The sequence below is a fragment of the Tupaia chinensis genome, unplaced genomic scaffold (genome assembly GCF_000334495.1).
Source record: "Tupaia chinensis unplaced genomic scaffold, TupChi_1.0 Scaffold000443_1, whole genome shotgun sequence".
Taxonomy (NCBI): Eukaryota; Metazoa; Chordata; class Mammalia; order Scandentia; family Tupaiidae; genus Tupaia; species Tupaia belangeri.
The window spans coordinates 299,934-321,240 of record NW_006159948.1 but is presented as its reverse complement, the minus strand read 5'-3'; the positions used below and the strand labels follow the sequence as shown (position 1 = coordinate 321,240).

At 43.8% G+C, this 21,307-nt stretch overlaps 1 protein-coding gene across 1 annotated transcript in view; it reads left to right on the top strand.

Moving 5' to 3' along the window:
- HUNK (hormonally up-regulated Neu-associated kinase) overlaps positions 1-8,733 on the top strand; it is a 149,099-nt gene extending 140,366 nt beyond the window's left edge. The window contains exons 12-13 of the mRNA XM_006155282.1: positions 1,077-1,257; positions 4,939-8,733. Of these exons, the coding sequence (XP_006155344.1) occupies positions 1,077-1,257; positions 4,939-5,597 (840 nt within the window). The 3' untranslated portion in view covers positions 5,598-8,733. The remainder of the gene's footprint in view (positions 1-1,076; positions 1,258-4,938) is intronic.
- The last annotated feature ends 12,574 nt before the right edge of the window (positions 8,734-21,307 follow it).

Sequence of the window (21,307 nt, the reverse complement as noted above, 5' to 3'; positions counted from 1 at the left end):
AATGGTGAGGCCCGGATGGGAAAATGCAGGGCACTCAAGGCTGACTCGCATGGGAAGTGTCCAGATTCATGTCTAGGTCTCCCTGAGTGTGCCAGGCATGCACTTGCCCACGATCTGGGGCCGGGTGAAGTAGGGGTGGATTATAGTGTCAAGAGTCTGTTGGGTGTCTCTCTCTCTTTCTGACTCTCTCTTGTTCATTAAGTAAATAAATAAACTTAAAATGAATACACGCGTACAACAAGAGAGCATAGAATGTTGAAAAGCTGGCATTTTTTAAATCTACTTGCATAATGATATGCTCTTGTGTTTCTGAATATATATGTTTGCTTCTGATTGAAAGGATAGGGGGCACCAAATCCAGGACAGCTCAGGGCTCCATGCTGTGTTAGATACCTCCTTGGCCTGAATGAACAAACAGGATCTGAGATTAAGGTGGAAGCAGTTACAGTTCACTCTTACTGCTTTTGCAAAGCCAGTACTGGGGGTAGAATCTTAAGGCTCCACTTTAAATGCACACAGTAGGTTTCCAGAGGTTCTGCTCTGCTTCACCTTAGTTAGTTCAGCTTGTTCCAAAGCAATGGACCTCCTAGAGGTGGCCTTGCCCTTACTGGCACACCTGAAGTGAGCTGTACAAGGGAGCTAGGGACGATCAAAGCCTACATTGTTGCCCGAGAAAAGGAGACAGGCTGTCTGAAGCACTGGCCAGGCCCCAGCTCTTCTTCCCTCTCTGACATGCAGTGGTGAGGCCCGGATGGGAAAATGCAGGGCACTCAAGGCTGACTCGCATGGGAAGTGTCCAGATTCATGTCTAGGTCTCCCTGAGTGTGCCAGGCATGCACTTGCCCACGATCTGGGGCCGGGTGAAGTAGGGGTGGATTATAGTGTCAAGAGTCTGTTGGGTGTCTCTCTCTCTTTCTGACTCTCTCTTGTTCATTAAGTAAATAAATAAACTTAAAATGAATACACGCGTACAACAAGAGAGCATAGAATGTTGAAAAGCTGGCATTTTTTAAATCTACTTGCATAATGATATGCTCTTGTGTTTCTGAATATATATGTTTGCTTCTGATTGAAAGGATAAAAAGCCCAAAGAACAAGAAAAAAGAGGAGATTTTCTCCATCGGCCATTTTCCAAGAAGCTAGACAAGAACCTGCCCTCACACAAACAGCCCTCGGCCTCACTCATCACGCAGATCCAGAACACCAAGGCGTTGCTGAAGGACCGGAAGGCCTCCAAGTCTGGCTTCTCTGACAAAGGTGGGTCAGCTCTGAGACGCTCAGGTCTCCTGTGCAGAGCTGTGTCTGCTATGTAGTCCTCACAGAGGATTCCTGTGCTGTGGGAAAGCAGAGGTGACACGCCTGGGCAACCTGAGAACAAGCAAGGGCTCAGCTGCATGGTAGTAGCCACCTGTGTAAGAAGGATCTGAGAAACCAGGGATAGGTGCGCAGTATTACAGAAGCAGTTTGGGCTGCATAATGTAGGCATGGAGGGGCAGGGTATAGAATATTGTGAGAGCAGACATTGGGGTTTGACATTACAGGAGCAGAGATCAGGGTGCACAGTACTGCGGGGGCAGAGATCGGGATGCCCGGTACCGTGGGGACAGAGATCGGGATGCCTGGTACTGCGGAGGCAGAGATCGGGATGCCTGGTACCGCGGGGGGCAGAGATCGGGATGCATGGTACTGCGGGGGGCAGAGATCGGGATGCCTGGTACTGCGGCGGCAGAGATCGGGATGCATGGTACCGCGGGGGGCAGAGATCGGGATGCCTGGTACCGTGGGGGTAGAGATCGGGATGCATGGTACTGTGGGGGGGCAGAGATCGGGATGCCTGGTACCGTGGGGGCAGAGATTGGGATAGGTCGGGGCGCGGGGTACGGGGGGGGCAGAGATCGGGATGCCTGGTACTGCGGGGGCAGAGATCGGGATGCCTGGTACCGCGGGGGTAGAGATTGGGATGCATGGTACCGCGGGGGGCAGAGATCGGGATGCCTGGTACCATGGGGGTAGAGATTGGGATGCATGGTACCGTGGGGGGGCAGAGATTGGAATGTCTGGTACCGTGGGGGCAGAGTTGGGATTTGTGGTACCATGGGGGCAGAGATAGAGGTGCATGGAACCTCAGGGGCAGAGATGAGATGGGATTTGTGGTACCATGGGGGCAGAGATCAGGGTGCATAGAACCTCAGGGGCAGCAATAGGGGTGCATGGTACCACAGGGGCAGAGATAGGGGTGCATGGTACCGCAGGGGCAGAGATGGGATTTGTGGTACCATGGGGGCAGAGATCAGGGTGCATAGAACCTCAGGGGCAGCAATAGGGGTGCATGGTACCACAGGGGCAGAGATAGGGGTGCATGGTACCGCAGGGGCAGAGATGGGATTTGTGGTACCATGGGGGCAGAGATCAGGGTGCATAGAACCTCAGGGGCAGCAATAGGGGTGCATGGTACCACAGGGGCAGAGATAGGGGTGCATGGTACCGCAGGGGCAGAGATGAGATGTGTGGTACCATGGGGGCAGAGATCAGGTACATGCGTCTATAGGAGAAGAGATTATGGTGCGTGGTACCAAGGACCATGATTGGAGAACGTGATATTGTGGGAACAGAGCCAGGACAGTAAAGTATTGTGGGAGTAGAGGTGGGGTGTAGGAGTAGAGATTGAGGTACAGAAACAGATTGAGATCCTTATATGGCAAAAGGAGATTCTGGAGTCAGGAACATGTGCATATGTTGCAGGAACAGAGACTGGCATGCAGACTCAAAGATGGGGGCATGGTAATTTCCAAGAAGGGTGACCCTGAGGGGCTTTGAAGTGTAATTGAGTCTGGCTCTGGGGTTGGGGGGGATGATGCTCAGACCTGAATTCAAATCCTAGCCCTACTGCTGGCTGGAGGCCCAAGGTCCTTAACCTCTGAGCACCTCCATTGGTTCCCTTCCTGGGTCCTTAACCTCTGAGCACCTCCATTGGTTCCCTTCCTGGTAACAGCTCCTCCCTATCAGAGATATCGGGTACATGAAATGAGCTACAGATGTAGGCTCCTCCACCCGCTTCAGGTCCAGCACATCATAGATAATGGATAAATGCAAGTGTCCCTCTAGGGGACAAGTGTTGAAGAAGGCAAGCCAAGGAGTACTCACCAGGCCCAGCCTTGGCACACACAGGAGAAGTGCTGAAAGAAGGCACATGGGAGCTGAGGGTGCTGTGAAGTGGAACCGTGAGGTAGGAGAGGTTTGAATTGATGAGGGGGATAGGAGATGACAGGGAGGCTTACCGCGGTACCAGGCAATTAGTTGCTGAGCAGGACTCGAACCCAATTCCTATTCTTCTACCTCACATGCTCCTCCCAGCTGGAGGCCACTGTGCCCACATTGCCCAAAGCAGCCTGCCCCCCTCGGTGTGGAGGTGATGCTCATGTGCCAGCTGGAAGACTGGAGGCCTAGAGACATTAGCCATTAATGAAACTTCTTTCTGCTGGTGACTCTCAGGCATTGCTGCTGGCCTGTACAAGAGATTTATCTCAGCATCTGGGTATTTATTTATGTAATGCAAGGCGGATTCCCAGAGCCCTCGGCTGCTCCCGAAATCACTCCCAGTGGGCATCAGCTTGCGCCTGCAGCTGGGCCTCAGTGAGGCCTATAAAATGTTATGGTAGAAAAAAGAAGCTAAGATAGAGCTTGTTCCACATGAACTTGGCTTTATTTCCCTCTGTTCTAAATCTGTAGGGGTTTTCCCTTTCTTTTTTTGGCACAGTTTGCAAACCTGGTTTCTAGTCCCTGCCAACTTGAGCTAGAAACCATAGGGCTGGCTGGTTGCCTTAACTATATAAATGAAGATCATTCCACTCCTGTTCAGAATTAGATGAGGCTCTGTTGTGCTGATCCTGAAGTACAACAGTTAAGTGCTATGCAGAGGGAGCTGGATCCCACATGGCCAGCTGCAGCTCAAATCCTGGTCCCAGCGGCTTAAAAAACATGCCAGGCACATGCATGCATGCCCAGGATTCTGACAGGATGGAGAAACAGAGGAAAAAGGGATTGCAGTATGACCAGACCCCACTGGGGGGTTCTTTTTCTCCTGCACGCACATGTGCGCATGTGCACACAAGCACACCCCCTGGCAAAAAAGACGGGAAAAATAATTTAAATGAGTGAAAAAATCATGAGGCTTAAAAAGAAAGGAAATTCTAACATTTCCACAACATGTTTGAACCTGGAGGTCATTATGCCAAGTGAAATAAGCCAGGCACAGGACAGATACTGTATTTCTAGATATGAGGTATCTAGAGGAGTCAAATTTAGAGGCAGAAAGTAGAATGGTGGTTCCTCAGGTTGTGGGGAGTTATTGTTAAATGGGAGTAGAGTATTAGCTTTGTAAGATACGAGAAGAATTGTGGAGATCTTAACTCTACTTAGCTGTACACTTAAAAACAGTGAAAGTGGGATATTTACCATTTGTCTTTACCACAATGAATGAATAAGTCATGAGAGAAACCCTACTGTTAGTGTTGGCCATCCGAGGGCCAGATGCACAGTGCAGTAGGTTGGGCTCCATGCACTTCTGGGAGTCCTATGGATGGTCTGTCAAGTACATGTACCTTTCTTATTTGAAGACACTTTGGCAGGGTCCAGAATTGTAAGCAATCAAAGTGGGAGCAGTTGTTAAGGTAGGGCCGCGAGGCTAATTGGAGTCCTGGAGATCTGCTGTCACCAGCCTTCTGTCCCTTCAGCCTAGAAAGACTGCCTGGGCCTCCTTGGAGAAGAGTTATCTACTGCTGCTTCCTCTCCCAGAGTGGTCAAAGCAGTTTGCTTCTTGGTACCTTCTGAACTCTGGTGGAAGGCTGTGTCAGTCAGGCTGGGGCAGAGCGGGAAGGGAAGCGCCGTGTGTACTGCTCATGGGGCTATCTTCATGATCTTGTCCATTTTCTTGTACAGATGCCTTTGGCTGCCGCAATATTTTCCGCAAAACCTCAGATTCCAATTGTGTGGCTTCTTCTTCCATGGAGTTCATCCCCGTTCCACCCCCTCGGACCCCCAGGACTGTAAAGAAATTGGAGCCCCATCAGCTAGGGCCTGGAGGCACTGGAATCGCCCCCAAGGAAGACCCCCTGATGCTGGATATGGTACGCTCCTTTGAGTCTGTTGATCGCGATGACCACACAGAACTGCTGTCCCCCTCTCATCACTACAGGATTCTGAACTCACCAGTGAGCTTGACTCGCCGGAATTCCAGCGAGAGGACACTCTCCCCGGGTCTACTGCATGGATGTTCATCACCTCTCCAAACGCCTTTGCATTCCACTCTGGTTTCCTTTACTCATGAAGATAAGAACAGTCCCCCCAAAGAGGAGGGCTTGTGTTCCCCACTGCCAGTTCCCAGCAATGGCCCCTCTCAGCCTCTGGGGAGCCCGAATTGTGTGAAAAGCCGAGGCCGGTTCCCCATGATGGGCATTGGACAGATGTTGCGGAAGCGGCATCAGAGCCTACAGCCCTCTGTAGACAGGCCCCTGGAGGCCAGCCTGCCTCCACTACAGCCCCTAGCTCCCACCAGCCTTTCCTTCGACATGGCTGATGGGGTCAAGGGCCAGTGCTGACCTCGGCCAGGGATTCAGGGTATCTCTAAGGAAAGCAGTGGAAAGAGTTCCACATGTCCATCAGCGTGGGAATATCCAGAAACCTCACATGGAGCGTCCTTTCTAGCATCATCTACTCCTGCCATGCAACACCCCAACTGTAGAACAGCCAAAATCCACAGACCCAAAGCCTGCACAACCCAACCTCACTTAGGGACCCCTGGAGATGCTGGAAATTGCTGGAATGGTGGGCTCTAGGGGCAGCCAGTTTCAATCATTCAGATCTTCTTTCCTCCCACGCACCTGCCAGTCCCCTTCCACCTTCTTCTGCTGGGCTCAGGGTGAAAACTGCATTGGCCTTTTGGGCCACTTAGGTTACAGACTGTTACCAGATTTTTCATCAGTCTGTGCTACATGTGTACCTCTCAGCAGACTGTCCTCTATTCAGCAGTCAGCCGTCGTCACATGGCAGTCAAAGGCATCACAAAGTCATTCATCCAAGCCATGGTTTCCTCTGCAGAGTGAGCAGCCCTTCCTTTCATAGCAGTGCATCCCTGCAGGCCAGCAGGAGCTGGTGACCAGGAGCCCTAGGCCCCTGGAACCTCAGAGGAAGATGGGGGGAGATTTGAACAGTGACGTAACCGAACAGCAGAGACCCTGATGAAGGAAACACTCATTTCCCAAGCAAGGTTTTGATTGACATCTTTGGTTTTTGGTTGCAACTTGCTAATGATTGAATTATCTTCTCCAAAGAAATTTTTCTTTGTGTGATGTCATTAAATAACCTAATAACTTGTCAAAACCTGGATGAAGGGATGAGAAGTTCACCAAACTTGTGTGTTCATGAGAAGTTGCAGCATGGAAGGCATCAATGCTTGCTTGGGGGCTTTTATTGGCAATTGGACTATGGTAGCCTGCAGGAGGATCAGGATCCCTGCCAGCCCTGGGTTCATAGCAGCATAGCCCCGATCCTTCCAGAAGGTGTAAGAACATAGTTGTATTGGTGATTTAGAGAGAAAGTGATGGCGATGGCAGAATGTGGATGACAAGAAGGCAACGTTACCTCGCTGCATGCAGTTTTCATGCTCCCAGAAAGCAAGTGCGATTGAGAGCTCAGCCAGTTTGCTGTGAGTCGTGAATGGGCTTCCCGGCAGGAACATGTTCAAACACAGGACAATTTCTTCTTCGAAGAAAGTGATGCTTCTCCAACAGGGTTTAGTTCATGCTTTGCTTTCACACCTTTTGCCAAGGATCGAACCAAAGATGTGTCTCTGGTTTTGTGTCTATGCTGTCTGTGTGTGTGTGTTTGTGGGCCTCTGTGTTGTCTGATGGTCCACCTGGAACCTGATGGGGCTGTTTTCCACATGGGGCCTGGATCCTGGCACTTGGCAGGGAGCACTAGGTCCTGAGCAGAATCAGAACGAGGAGAAGAATTAGCACAGGTTGGAGAGCGATTGGGTTGGAGAAGAGTTACAGAGCAACCTGGGGTCTCACTGCTTGACTAGTGCAGCTGCAACCAGAGACCTCTATGGTGGCCACCTGGTGTTCTCACCTCAGTCCACAGAGTCTAAGACTAAACCCAGGCCCTTGAAGGTAGGAAAGCCTACCTTCACCTCCCTGGAGGGCAGCCCTTGCCAGAGAGTAGAGAGGTGGTTGTCATTTTCTCATTTCTCAGTGGTGACTACCTTTGGCCCCACCTGTCTCTGACTGAGAGAAGAAAGAACGGATTTTGGGCTGACTCCAGGAGCCACCGCGATGCCCCAGTCTTGACTGCCATGGCAAGATGTGGAGCTGTTTCTTCTCTGGTGAGGGAACCACCAGCTCTGAGGCACGTTGGGAACAGGTCGGGCTCTGGGCTGTTGTGTTAGTCCTTTGTGTGACTTCAGATCTGGCTTCAGAACTTAACATTGCAAAGAGAAAGAAGAGAATCATTTATGAAAGACTGTCTCTCCAATTGATACTCAATATTTGATCTTCGGTTGGTGAAGAAACCTTTTTTAAAGATGGTTTCCCACGGCTGCTGTCCCACTCTGCAGGTTTGCCGGCTATGTACCATGTGAGGCCTGGGCCCTGGCACTTAGTGGGAGCACCAGGTCATGACAAAATCGGGACAAGCAGACTAATCGGCAGGTTGGGGAGGGGTTCGTTTCGGAGACGAGGTACAGACTGACCTGCAGGCTTCGGCGTTCGGCTAGTGCAGCTGTGGCCAGAGGCCTCTGTGGCTGTGGTGTCCCAGGGTAGTCATCTCCGTGTACCCGAGTGCTGTGACCATTTCGTAGCCCCTTGTCTTCTCCTTGCATTTTATTTCCTCAAGAACGTGAACGTTTCAAGGTTGCTGGTAGCTCGTGGAGAATGTGATTCCCATTCCTCACAAGCTTCGAGAACAGCTGCAGATGGCGTGCTATGCACTAGCTGACCACGTCGCAACTGCTGACTTGTATCTGAACTCAGGTTTCTTCCGAACCCGGAGGTCAGAGGGAGTGAGCGAGGGGGATAAACTGTATTTCGTGTGTGTAAGCATCTGACAAATCTATGAAATCGAATGAAAGAAGACATGTTAAAGTCTCTAATATTTTATTATATTTATATGGAAAACTTGACTGTCTCTTTGGTAAGTACAAAGTATGTCTGTTTGAGCCGTGACTACCTTCCCTCAGTCTGTGACTGTGATTTCGGTTGCTCTGTAGTTACTGATGGAAGGGAGCGAATTGTCACTGTGTGAAATCTAGGAGGAAAAGTCCATTTTGATTGTATGGTTTGGTCGTAAGTAAGGACTGTATTTATGTCACCATTACTAAATATGTGTACTTTTATAATGACTGTGAAATAAACTTTTCCCTCACTATGACTGCTTCTTCATTTGCGGATACATTTTAAAACATCGAGTTCATTGCAAGTAGTGGTACCACCTTTTACTCAAAGATCCGGGCCCAGCAAGTGACTGGATACAAGTGGGAATTGAGTTGCGGGGTACTTGGGCCATTTTCTGTCCTGGTATCCCTGCTTTATTTCAGCTGCAACAGGTGCACCTGCACAGTCCAGCTGACTGACGTACTGCAAACGGCAGTTGAGGTGAGTCGCCTTTTTCATTTTTGGGAGAGTCAGGCTCTCCCATGAAAACTCCGAAAATGCCATTTGAAGGATGATATCCATGGGGACCAGCAGTTAGCATAATGGCTATGTCGCTGGACTCCCATGTGGCCGACTGTGGTTTGAGTCCCGGACCCCGTGGCTTAAACTCACACCAGGCGCGTGTGCGTGCACGTCCAAGATCCCAAGAGGAGAATGGAGGAGAAGGGATTGCGGCATGGCCATCCCCCTGGGGGGTGATTTCTCGCTTTCTGTCTCTCTGTCTCTCTGTCTGTCTGGCGAGTGCACATGCCCTATAGCAAAAACCTCTCAAAAATAAAAAAATAAAAAAAAAAAGAATGACTTCCATGAGCATTGCTTCTACTTTGTCTTTGTTTTATGCCTTGGTGGTGAGAGATGGGGAGGGGGGTGTTAAGGTGAGATGGGAGGTCTAGATTCACTGCTGGAATTATCCCAGTCGCCTTCATTACTGTTCACAAGATTGCCATGTCTACCACCTTGCCTAAACCCTCACATCCCTGTATAGTGAAGGAACAAAGGCTCCAAGGATGGCAGGGCATCCCGGTGGAGGAAGCCACTGTTCCTACCACATGAAGCTCTCTCTGAAGTTTTGGAGGAGGGAAGTTCTAGTGCTGATGATGTTTTCTTGTAGGAATCACATTTTAGAGCAGAAATGACCCGAGATTCTCTGGTTCAGCCCCAGCATTTTTTGAAGGGACAACAGGCCCCAAATATTCTATAGTCTCCAGATTCACCAGAGTCCCTGAGAGAGATTACCGATAACAGCAGTTCTGGAACAGAGTGCTCCTTGGGCAAAGAAATTGGAGTGTAGCCGCCACGTCAGAAGGGAGTCAGCAGCAGATCATGCTGTCATTACAGCAGGTATTTTTGAGGCTCCTACAAGGTCAAGGTCATTGCACTTTTTTAATATGTACTTTTTATTTTATGTATTTAATCCCTATACCTCACTTTGCTTGTAAACTGAATTCACCCAACATGAATACACTTCATTATTAAGCCATTCTCAAAGTTGTGCTCTCGTTGAAGTTCTGAATGTCAAACTCTTTCCACCATCACTGTCAACACAAAGCTGGAGAAAGCCTTCTCTTGGGACTGTGCCTTTCTCAATTGTCTCCTGAGGAAGCAGCATGCTCTGGGTAGCCTTGTTCTACTTTTGCTATTACAAGGCTATTGGGTTTTACTGTATTGAATCAATAAACATTTTCTATATAACCATCTCATAAAGCAAGACAAATTCAGAACAAATGCAAGACTGATTTTTTTAGGAGAGGCTGGGAGCCCCTTAGTTATTGGTTTATTTTCTTTGTAGGGTCTTCTATGTGCTGCAGGCACAGTGAGAATAACTCAGAGCAGTCCTGGGAGCTGGTTCAATTTAATGTCATCACTTTTCAATGAAAGGAGCCTATTTCCTGAGTAGTAAATGAGTGTATTATTTGTGGCAGCTTTTTTGTCAGGGGAACTTTCCAGACATCTGTTCCCAGAGACAAATGGGGTATGTATTTGTACTTCATTTTCTGTGGACATGTTTTCACGACATACATTTCTGTCTAAGAGTTGATGTCTGTGAGCACTAGGGGACAGGGAGTGGGGGGCGGGTAGGAGAAAGGTGAAAGTGGTCTTTGGAATAGAAAGGGAAAAAACATTTCAGGCTTTGCGATCTCCTTCCTTTGGTTTCCATGTCTGAGCCGGTGTTCAGATAATGAGGCGTTGGGAGAACCACACGTGAAGCATAGATTAGGTTGATACAGAGCAAACTGAGGGATGAACTGGAATCGAGTGGTTTAAAACCGCATAATGGTACCCTGCAGAGAGGACAGTGCCTGTGTTATTTACAGATGAGAGAGTAAATGGCTCTGACTTAAGTGCCTGAGCTACTTGTGCTCCTTACTCAGAAGATGTCCTAAGAACTATTTTGAAAGTAAAGATTTTGGCTTATATTTAAACTCTGCATTACATCAAAGATGTATTTTTCCTAGACCTGTTGCTACAGCCTGCTGGATAAAGGCAGATTGCACACTCGTATCAGGAACAAGTTGGGCAGTGAATTCATGGCAACTCTGAGATGGAAGTGTCTTCCCATGATCACTGTTCATCTGGCAACCAGTGTGTTAGACAGATTGGGTTTTGCCTTGATGATATAGCAAACCCTAAATCTGTGACATCCCCAATTATTTCGTACACAAATTTTTATGAGATTCAGCTGACTGCAAAAGCACTGCTCTTCCATGTAGTGACTTGGGGATCTAAGGTCCTTCCAGCTCATGGTTCCACCCACTCAAAATGAAGATGTTCTGGTTGCTACCACAGAGGAAAGGTGAGCTGTAGAGTTTTCCACAAGCTCTCAAGTATGAGGGGGCTCATCACTATTCCCTAAGACCCTTTGACTGGACCTGGTCACATAGCCTTGCTAATGAACAAAAGAATGTGAAACATGGGAGAGTATATTTGGGGTAGAGTTAATGTTTCTGCCAGCTTAGGGAAAGTATAGATGCCTGGCATTTAAAGATCCCTGAAATTGGAGTGGCCTTTCTACACTGTTACACAATTATAGCACCTCTTAGTAGGTATGGATTACTTTTTCTAAACAAAGGGATTAGCATTGGTAAATAGTAATATCTCATTTAAGGGGAATATTTTTGGATGAAATGTGTCCTCTCCAAATTGGCACACTAATGTCCTAGCTCTAGTGCCAAGAATGTGACTGTAATTGGAGACAAGGCCTTTAAAAAGGTGAGAAAGTTAAAATGAGGCCATTAGAGTGAACCTAATCCGATCTGACTGGTGTCCTTACAAGAAAAGGAGATTTATTTATTTATTTACTTATTGGAGAGGTTTTTCTATAAGGTGCATGTGCTCGCCAGAAAGACAGAGAGAGACAGAGACAGAAATTGAGAAATCAGCCCCCAGAGGGGATGGTCATGCCACAATCCCTTCTTCTTCATTCTCCTCTCGGGATCTTATGCACATGCACACGCACATGTACCCAGTGTGAGTTTAAGCCACCACGTCCAAGACTTGAACCATGGTCAACTACATGGGAGTCCAGCAACGTAGCCATTACGTCATCTGCTGGTCCCAAGAAAAGGAGATTTGGACACCCAAAAAGATACCAGACTGAGAGAAGGCCATGTGATGATACAGAAGGCAGCGCTCTGTAGCCAAGGAGAAGAACCTTAGGAGAAACTAAGCTGGGTGACACTTTGATCTTGGACTTCCAACCTCCAGAACTGTGAGAAAATAAGTTGTTTAAAGCACTCAGTCTGTGATGTTTTTTTATGGCAGCCCTATCAGACTAATGGGGAAAGCCAAATAATATTTATAAAATCCTACAGATCCTACAAATTTTGTTCCAACTGCTGAATTCATTTATCATTCATATATAACTAAATTGCTCCCAGAAAGTTCCTCTGTTTTGGAGTGATGTTCCCCCTTTTTAGGTGTCTGTGTGCTAAAGCTTAGTGTGCCAGTTACTGATATATTTCCAAATGTACTTTTTTCTTTAATCCAGAGTTCTGTACAGGGCCAGCTAGTGAATATTTTAGGTTGCATTTTGCTGAACCCTGATTTAATATTCCCTATGAAAGGCTGATATTTTCTCCATTTTGCAAAGAAGTTTAGGTAGTTTACCTAGTTCACATAGCTAGTCCTCACAGTTCATTTGAGAGACTCATTGCCTGAAAAGAGAGAGGGTTCCTTTTGTAGTATCTGGAGCAGCTGGCTCTTAGAAGGGTCTGTTTATAATGGTAATGGATTGGTTAAGAGTCTGGGAAAGAAAGGAAAGAGACCCTGGCTTTCCTCTTCTGCCATTCTTTCCTTTTGGTGTCGCTGGTTGATTTATAGGGTTGGTTGCCATTCATTGGGTTGGTAATGGTTCAGGAGAGCCATCCTGGTCATGAGTCTGTCTCTGCCATTGGATGCCTACTCATGAATTCATTACTGCCTTCATCTATGAATGAGCATGGCCCTCCTCAAGCTGTTTTCCATTCAAGCCATTTCTCATTTCTGTTTTTGAATGGCCTCTCAAAATGGGTTCTTGTGTGCTTACAAAAAGAGAGCGCATACTCAAAGTCTTGGGAAACAAGTCTAAATCTAGAGCAGATGTGAAGCAGAATGATGCTCATAGAGGAGTCATTACCATTACTCACAAGCAGATGACGTGGGGCCCTGGGTGGGACAAGCATCCCTGACACTGAAACATGAATCGTGTCATCTGAGTCAGAGTTCCGAAAAACCCATTCAGAGTCCTTGCCACCCACAGCCCCATCAATTACATGAGCCATTCTCACTTTCAGAGCATTCAGGCCCAACTCAGACAAGCATAGGGACCTTGGAGGTCATTCAGCCCTGGGCTTGGACCCAGGAGTTTGAAGCAGTCACCCGTACATATATTCTTAGGATAAGGATGATGTAGCTTCCTGGAGCATACTTTTTATAACGCACTGCTAATTAACTCACCAAAATATTTTTACTTAAAATTTACTTATGTTGTATATTCAGTTGCAAAATCAGTATGATTTTCATTGTTTTCCCTGGGTTGGAGCATTGCAGGTAATTTTTTTTTTTTTTTTTTTAGGTTTTTGCCATAGGGCATGTATACATGCTGGAGAGAGACATAAAGAAGGAAAGTGAGAAATCCAGGAGAGATGATCATGCTGCAATCCCTTCTCCATTCTTCTCTCAGGAATTTTGGCATGCATGTACATGTACTTGGCATGATTTTCAAGTCACCGACTTCAAGACTGGAACCATGGTCAGCCATGCGGGAGTCCAACATCTTAACCACAATGCCACCATTGACCGTAGCGGGTAATACTTTTTTTTCTTATTCTTATGATTTTTTTTTTCTTTTTAAAAATTTATTTAATACATTTAATCATTGTGTATAATACTTTTAAGAAGTCAAAGTCAGGTTCAATCTTCCTTATTTACAGATAACGCATTTGAGGCCATAATGGACAAATAATATGTTGAAGAACTCACAACTGTCTCCAAATTCAGCTCTCCCCCCTCTAGCCCAGATGAAGAGCTCAGAATTAAAAGAAGGCCTGGAGATGCTTTGGAGTGTCATGATGTCTGAGATTTACTCACCTTTGCAGAATTTTGGACCACAGAGAGGATGGACATGGTGATGACCATAACAGAAAGAAGAAAATTGATTTATTAGCTGTGTGTGAAGGAAGAGCATTTGTATGAGTGCTCTTTCCATTTTCTGAAACATGATTCATCTTGCCCTCCTCTGAGTACTCTTAGGAATGCGTGCTGCAGTACTGAATTCATTAATTTACATTACTGTGTCTTCCAGGGCTCTGGGACACTGTCTTACTCATATTTGTAAATATGCCCAGAGATACGAACTTGGATGGATGGATGGATAGGTAGATGATGGATGGATGGTTGGTGCATGGATGAATAGATAGGTGAATACATATGTGAGTGGATGGTGGATGGGTGGGTAGAAGGAAGAATGGATGGATGGGCTGATGAATAACTACAACTGAGAGTAAACATTAAGAAGAATAAGATTTAGGTTCATGCATTTTTGGAGGGCAGTTGAGGGAAAGGAAAATCTTGAAATCCAGGATATAAACTCTTAAAAGCACAATCAACAAAAAATGGAAGGCTTGAGAAATAAGTAGGGCTCTAACTTTGGGTACTAGTATTCTTATAGAAGGAAGCACTACTTCCACCTACTATGGGTCTATTCACCTCCCTGGAATCAAAGAATCATGGGACTCAGTTGTTAGGTGAAGCCATTGTCTCCAGTTACCAAATACATATGTGTTCATTTAATGGTTACTTTGGTGACCTTACAGGAATATGGCAAGAAGATCAGGTGACTGTCAGAGAAGTTGAGACAGTTAACATCCACCTCTTCCATCTACACAGTTGTTAATTAAGCCCATATACTAAAGCTTTAGCTCTTCTGTAATATAAAATTAAATACTAACTCTGGAATACTGTGTTATCCTCACTTGCATGTCTTGTCAGCCCAAGCTCCCAGCTATGTTGTGCACAAGCGATCTAAAAGCTACAATTAGAAAGATGATGCATTGTCACATGAAGATATGGCTTTCTTCTGAGGACACCAGTCACTGAATTTAAGGCTCACTCCATTACAGTATGACCTCATTTAAACTAATTTCATCTGCAATGACCCAATTTCCTCATAATGTCACATTCTGAGGTCCCAGGCAAGCAGAAGATTTGGAGAAGACACTGTTCAACCCACTACACTGGTAGAGGCTCTCTTCTGCTGTCACCAGGACTGCCTGGCAAGTCTGGACCTGACATGGGCTGTTTGGCATAATAGGGGATTCAGCTCTGTGAAGTCTTGATATTTCCAGAATAGAGAATATTAGGGAATATGCTTTGGGTGGAAACTTTGGGATCCTTGGAAATGGAAGGAAATGAATTCACATCCGACTATGTGGAGTGATCAGCAGGCTCACGCTAAGGAAAGCAGACCCTGGGGCAAGATTGATGAACTGATGACCTCCTGACATAGATTTTCACAAGGGAACCAGAGAAACAACTAGGACTGCTGGCAGGAATTAAGGGTGACGAGATTCATTATGGGAATGTTGTGCTGAGAGTTTATGAAGCCTTGATGTGACCTTTAATTCTACCCAAAGCCTATATATTTTCAATAGGTTGTTGACTCCAAAATATAAAATTATATTCTCTGGAGTGCCAGACATGTGTTTCAAACTCCAGAGAAGGTCCATGTTCAGTCCAAATGCCCATGACTCATGGTCTCTTTTCCCCTGACCAGCTCCTCCTGTGCTTCCTCTTGAAGTGAAGGGCATCATAGATCTCACCTTGCTCAAGTTCCATTCTGAACATGCACATCTAGGCTATTCAGAAATCTCATCAGTTCTAACTTTGCTTCTCACTAAGTCAAGTGCTACAAAAATGAAGGTCTAGCAATTATAAATATTGGGTCATTGGAAAAGTCATGACACATTTTTGCATGGAAAAAAATATGTCATGACTTTTCCAATCACCCAGTACTTAACACACCCAACACCAAGGCATTGAAATATGTAAAAGAAAAGCTGCTTGGTCTAAAGTTTATAGAAATTGGTGCTCACAGGAAAAAAAAATAGAAAGATGGCAAATAAATTACCTAATGACACATATCAAGAAACTGGAAAGGCAACAACAAGAAAATCCCCAAAGTACTAGAAGAAAAGAAATAAAGAGAGCAGAAATAAATAAAATTGAGAATTAAAAAAATTACAAAAAATAAATGAAACAAAATCTGGGTTTTTTTTTTTAAAGATAAACAAAATTGACAAACCATTAGCTAGACTAGCCAAGAAAAACAGAGACAGGAAATCTGATAAATAAAATTAGTAACGAAATGGCAATATTACAACAGATACCACAGAAATACAAAAGATTATGAGTCAATACTATAAGTGACTACAAACCAACAAACTAGAAAACCTGGATAAGATGGACAAATTTCTGGATATATGTAATATACCTAGCTTGAACCAGAAAGAAATAGAAAGCCTTAATAAATCAATTACAAGCAATGAGATTGAATCAGTACTAATAGTCTCCCAGCAAGGGAAAACCAAGGTCCCATCTGATTTCTACAAACCTTTTTTTTTAAATTTTATTCTTTCATTATCATCATCATAATCTTCTTTATATTACATTGGATTACATATAACTTTACAGTGTATTACATTGTTTTTTCAAAAGGGAATGCCATGCATGTCCGTCAGTACAGAGACATTAATCTCCCCACTTCAACATTCAATATCTTTTCTATGTTTTCCCCAATCATTATTTTTATTATTCGAATTATTTTTTAAAACAGTCAATTGCTATTTCTCGTTTTGCTTGTAAAAATACTTTGCCCATCATGAAATACTTCTCAGACCAATCCAGTTGAGAATACTATACATGTCATCATCAACAGTTAATAACCCCTATCTGTTTCTCACTAACGTCCTGTCTCTCTATTGTTCACTTGCTATCTTTCTCTATCCTCTTCTCTTCACTTACCCCATTCCACACTGTCCTATTCTCATTAAGTACCTTCACTGTTTTTATGTCCTCCGATTTTTTGCTCTCTATCATAGAGTGCGGATAGTTGGTATATATTGAGTGGATACATACAATATCTTTCTTTCATAGCCTGGCTTACTTCACTCAGCAATAGATCCTCCATATCTGACCATTTTCTATCAGATTCCAGGGTCTTGTTATTTTTTATGGCTGAGTAGTATTCCATAGAGTATATATACCACACTTTTCCAATCCATTCATCAGTTTGTGGACATTTAGGTTGGTTCCATGTCTTGGCAATTGTGAATAATGCTGCAATAAACATGGATGTGCAAGCACTTTTCTGACTGAGCGTTCTCCTGTCTTTTGGGTAAATACCCAGAAGTGGGATTGCTGGATCAAATGGTAGTTCTATTTGTAGATCTTTGAGGAACCTCCATATTGTTCTCCACAGTGGTTGAACTAGTTTACATTCCCACCAACAGTGTAGGAGGGTTCCCTTTTCACCACATCCCCGCCAACACTTATCACTTTTTATATTCTTAATCTTTGCCATTCTGACAGGGGTTAGGTGGTATCTCATTGTGGTTTTTATCTGCATTTCCCTTATGATGAGGGATGTCGAGCATTTCCTCATATGCTTTTTGGCTGTTCGTATGTCTTCCTTAGAGAGACTTTTGTTCAGCTCACTTTCCCATCTTTTAATCGGGTTAATCATTTTTTTTCGCATAAGGCACTTGAGTTCCCTATGTATTCTCGTTATCAGTCCCTTGTCTGAGGCATATTTAACAAAAATATTTTCCCATTCTGAGGGTTGTCGGTTCACACTTGTTACTGTGTCCTTTGCTGTGCAGAAACTTCTTAGTCTAATATAGTCCCACTTGTCTATTTTAGGGATTATTGCCTGTGCTTTGGGAGTCTTATTTAAGAAGTCTTTGCCTACTCCAATGTCTCCCAGAGTTTCCCCAGCATTTTCCACAAGTAGTTTTATTGTCTGAGGTCTTAGGTTCAGATCTTTGATCCATTTTGAGTTGACTGTTGTTAATGGTGAAAGATGGGGGTTCAGTTTCATCTTTCTGCAGGTGGATACCCAGTTTTTCCAGCACCATTTACTAAAGAGGTTTTCCTTTTCCCAATGGATTGACTGATATCCTTTGTCAAAGATCAGTTGGCTATAAGCTTTGGGAGTTATTTCTGGGGTCTCTATTCTCTTCCATTGGTCCACATGTCTGTTTTTATGCCAATACCATGCTGTTTTGATGACCACAGCTTTATAGTATATCTTGGGATCAGGGAGTGATATGCCTCCTACTCCATTCTTCTTACGCAGGATTGCTTTTGCAATACGAGGTCTTTTATGGTTCCAGACAAATTCTATAATTGTCTTTTCTAGATCTCTGAAGAATATCTCTGGTATTTTGATTGGAATTGCATTAAACATGTAGATTAATTTGGGTAGAATTGCCATTTTGATTATGTTAATTCTACCAATCCAGGAGCATGGGATGTCCTTCCACTTTTTTATGTCACTTTCAATGTCTTTTTTAAGATTCTCGTAGTTTTCTTTATAAAGGTCTTTGACTTTCTTAGTTAGGTTTATCCCTAGATATCTTATACATCTTGTGGCTATGGTGAAAGGGATTCCTTTCTTCAGCTCTGCTTCATTCAACTTGTTGTTCATAAATAGAAATGCTATAGATTTTTGGATATTGATTTTGTATCCTGCCACCTTACTGTATTCACTTATTACTTCAAGCAGTTTTTTCATGGATACCTTTGGGTCTTCTAAGTATACCATCATGTCATCTGCAAATAAAGATATTTTCAACTCTTCTTTGCCTATTCGAATGCCTTTAATACTGTTCTCTTCTCTGATTGCAATAGCTAAGACTTCCAGTACTATATTAAAGAGCAGTGGAGAAAGTGGGCAGCCTTGCCTAGTACCTGTTTTCAGAGGAAAAGCTTTCAGCTTTTCCCCATTCAGTATAATATTAGCTGTAGGTTTTTCATAGATTGCTTTTATTGTGTTCAGAAATGACCCTTCTATACCAATCTTACTGAGAGTCTTAATCATAAAAGGATGTTGTATTTTATCAAACGCTTTCTCCGCATCAATTGAGATGATCATATGGTTTTTATCTTTCTTTCTGTTAATGTGGTGTATTACATTTATGGTCTTGCGTATATTGAACCACCCTTGCATCCCTGGTATAAAGCCTACCTGGTCGTGATGAATGATCTTTGTTATATGTTGTTGGATACGATTTGCGAGTATCTTGTTGAGAATTTTCGCATCTATATTCATCAATGATATTGGTCTGTAGTTTTCCTTTTTTGTCATATCCTTATCTGTTTTGGGGATGAGGATGATGGAGGCTTCATAAAATGAATTTGGAAGGTTTCCTTCCTTTTGAATCTTTAGAAATAATTTTAGTAAGATAGGGGTTAATTCTTCCTTGAAAGTTTTGTAGAATTCACAAGTGAAGCCATCTGGGCCTGGGCTTTTCTTTGTTGGGAGATTATTAATTACTGATTCAATCTCCTGGCTTGTTATAGGTCTATTCAGATTCTCTATGTCTTCCTGATCCAATCTTGGTAGTTTATATGCATCCAGGAATTTGTCCATCTCCTCCAGGTTATCTTGTTTGTTGGCGTAAAGTCGCTCATAGTATCCTCTAATGATATTATGTATTTCTGCTATGTCCGTGGTAATATTGCCTGTTTCATCACATATTTGATTAATCTGGTTTCTTTCTTTCTTCTTCTTGATCAGTCTAGCCAATGGAGTATCGATCTTGTTGATCTTTTCAAAGAACCAGCTTTTGCTTTCATTTATTTTCTGTATGGTTCGTTTATTTTCTATTTCATTTATTTCTGCTCGAACCTTTATTATTTCTTTTCGCCTGGCATTTTGGGGGTTCGTTTGTTGTTGTTTTTCCAGTTCTCTGAGGCATGATGATAAGTTATCTACTTGCCATCTTTCCATCCTTTTCTTATGTGCACTAATTGCTATGAATTTCCCTCTTATGACTGCTTTTGCTGTGTCCCATAGGTTCTGGACACTTGTGTCCTCATTATCATTTGTTTCCATAAATTTGTTTATTTCAGCCTTAATTTCTTCAGTAGTGAAGAAGTCATTCAGAAGTAGGTTGTTCAGTTTCCATGTGTTCGTGTGTTTTCGGGGTTGTTTCTTGAAATTAATCTTGAGTTTAATTCCATCATGGTCAGAGAAGATGCTGGGTACAGTTTCTATGCCTTTGAATCTGTAAAGGCTTGATTTGTGTCCTAATATATGATCTATCTTTGAAAAGGTTCCATGTCGGGGTGAGAAAAATGTATATGTTGTGGATGTAGGGTGGAAAGTTCTATAGATATCTGTCAAGCCCATTCCATTTATAGTATCATTTAAGTCCTGTATCTCTCTATTTATTTTCTGTCTAGAAGATCTGTCTATAGGAGATAACGGGGTGTTGAGATCTCCAACAATTATAGTATTTTTCCCTATGTCTCCTTTTAGCTCCAGCAGTCTTTCCTTCACATATTTAGGCGCACCTGAGTTGGGTGCGTAGATATTTATAAGGGTTATATCTTCTTGCTGGATTACCCCATCTACTATTATATAATGCCCTTCTTTGTCTCTTCTTACAGTCTTTGTTTTAAAATCTATTTTGTCTGAGATCAATATCGCTACTCCAGCCTTTTTCTGATTTCCATTTGCATGGAATATCTTTTTCCAGCCCTTGACTTTTAGTCTATGTATATCTTTATCCATAAAGTGAGTTTCTTGTAGGCAACAGATAGAGGGTTTCTGTTTTCTTATCCATTCAGCTAGTCTATGTCTCTTAACTGGGGAATTTAATCCATTGACATTCAATGTAATTATCGATATTTCCATACCTGATCCTATCATTAAGTGAGCCATTTTCTTAGTTGTTTTTTGTTCTCGTATAACTGTCTCTGATTTTTTAGTTTTCCTGGTATAGTACTCCCTTCAAAACCTCTTGAAGAGCTGGTCTGGTGTTGGTAAATTCCTTCAAATTTTGTTTATTTGAGAATGTTTTTATCTTTTTTTCCCATATAAAAGATAATTTTGCCGGGTATAGTATTCTTGGTTGAAATTGTTTTTCACTCAACACTTTGACTATGCTTCCCCATTCTTTCCTTTCCTGCATTGTTTCTGCTGAGAGATCCGATGTTAGCCTGATGGGGTGACCTTTGTAAGTAACCTGGCGTTTCCCTCTTGCCAACTTTAGTATCTTGTCTTTGTCTGTTGTTTTTGCCAGTCTGGCTATGATGTGCCTTGGAGATGATCTTCTTGGGTTGATTCTACTTGGGGTCCTCTGTATTTCTTGGGTCTGGATATTTGAATGCCTTTCTAGATTTGGAAAGTTTTCTTCCAGGATCTCATGGAATAAATTTTCCAGGCCCTTATTATTTTCTTCCTCCTCCGGAATACCAATTATCCGAATGTTGGGGCGCTTGATGGTGTCCAGTATTCCTCGTATATTATCCTCATTTTTCATGGTTGTTTTCTCAATCTTCTTGATACTTTTATCTAGGTCAGATGTTTTGTCTTCTACGTTAGAGATTCGGTCTTC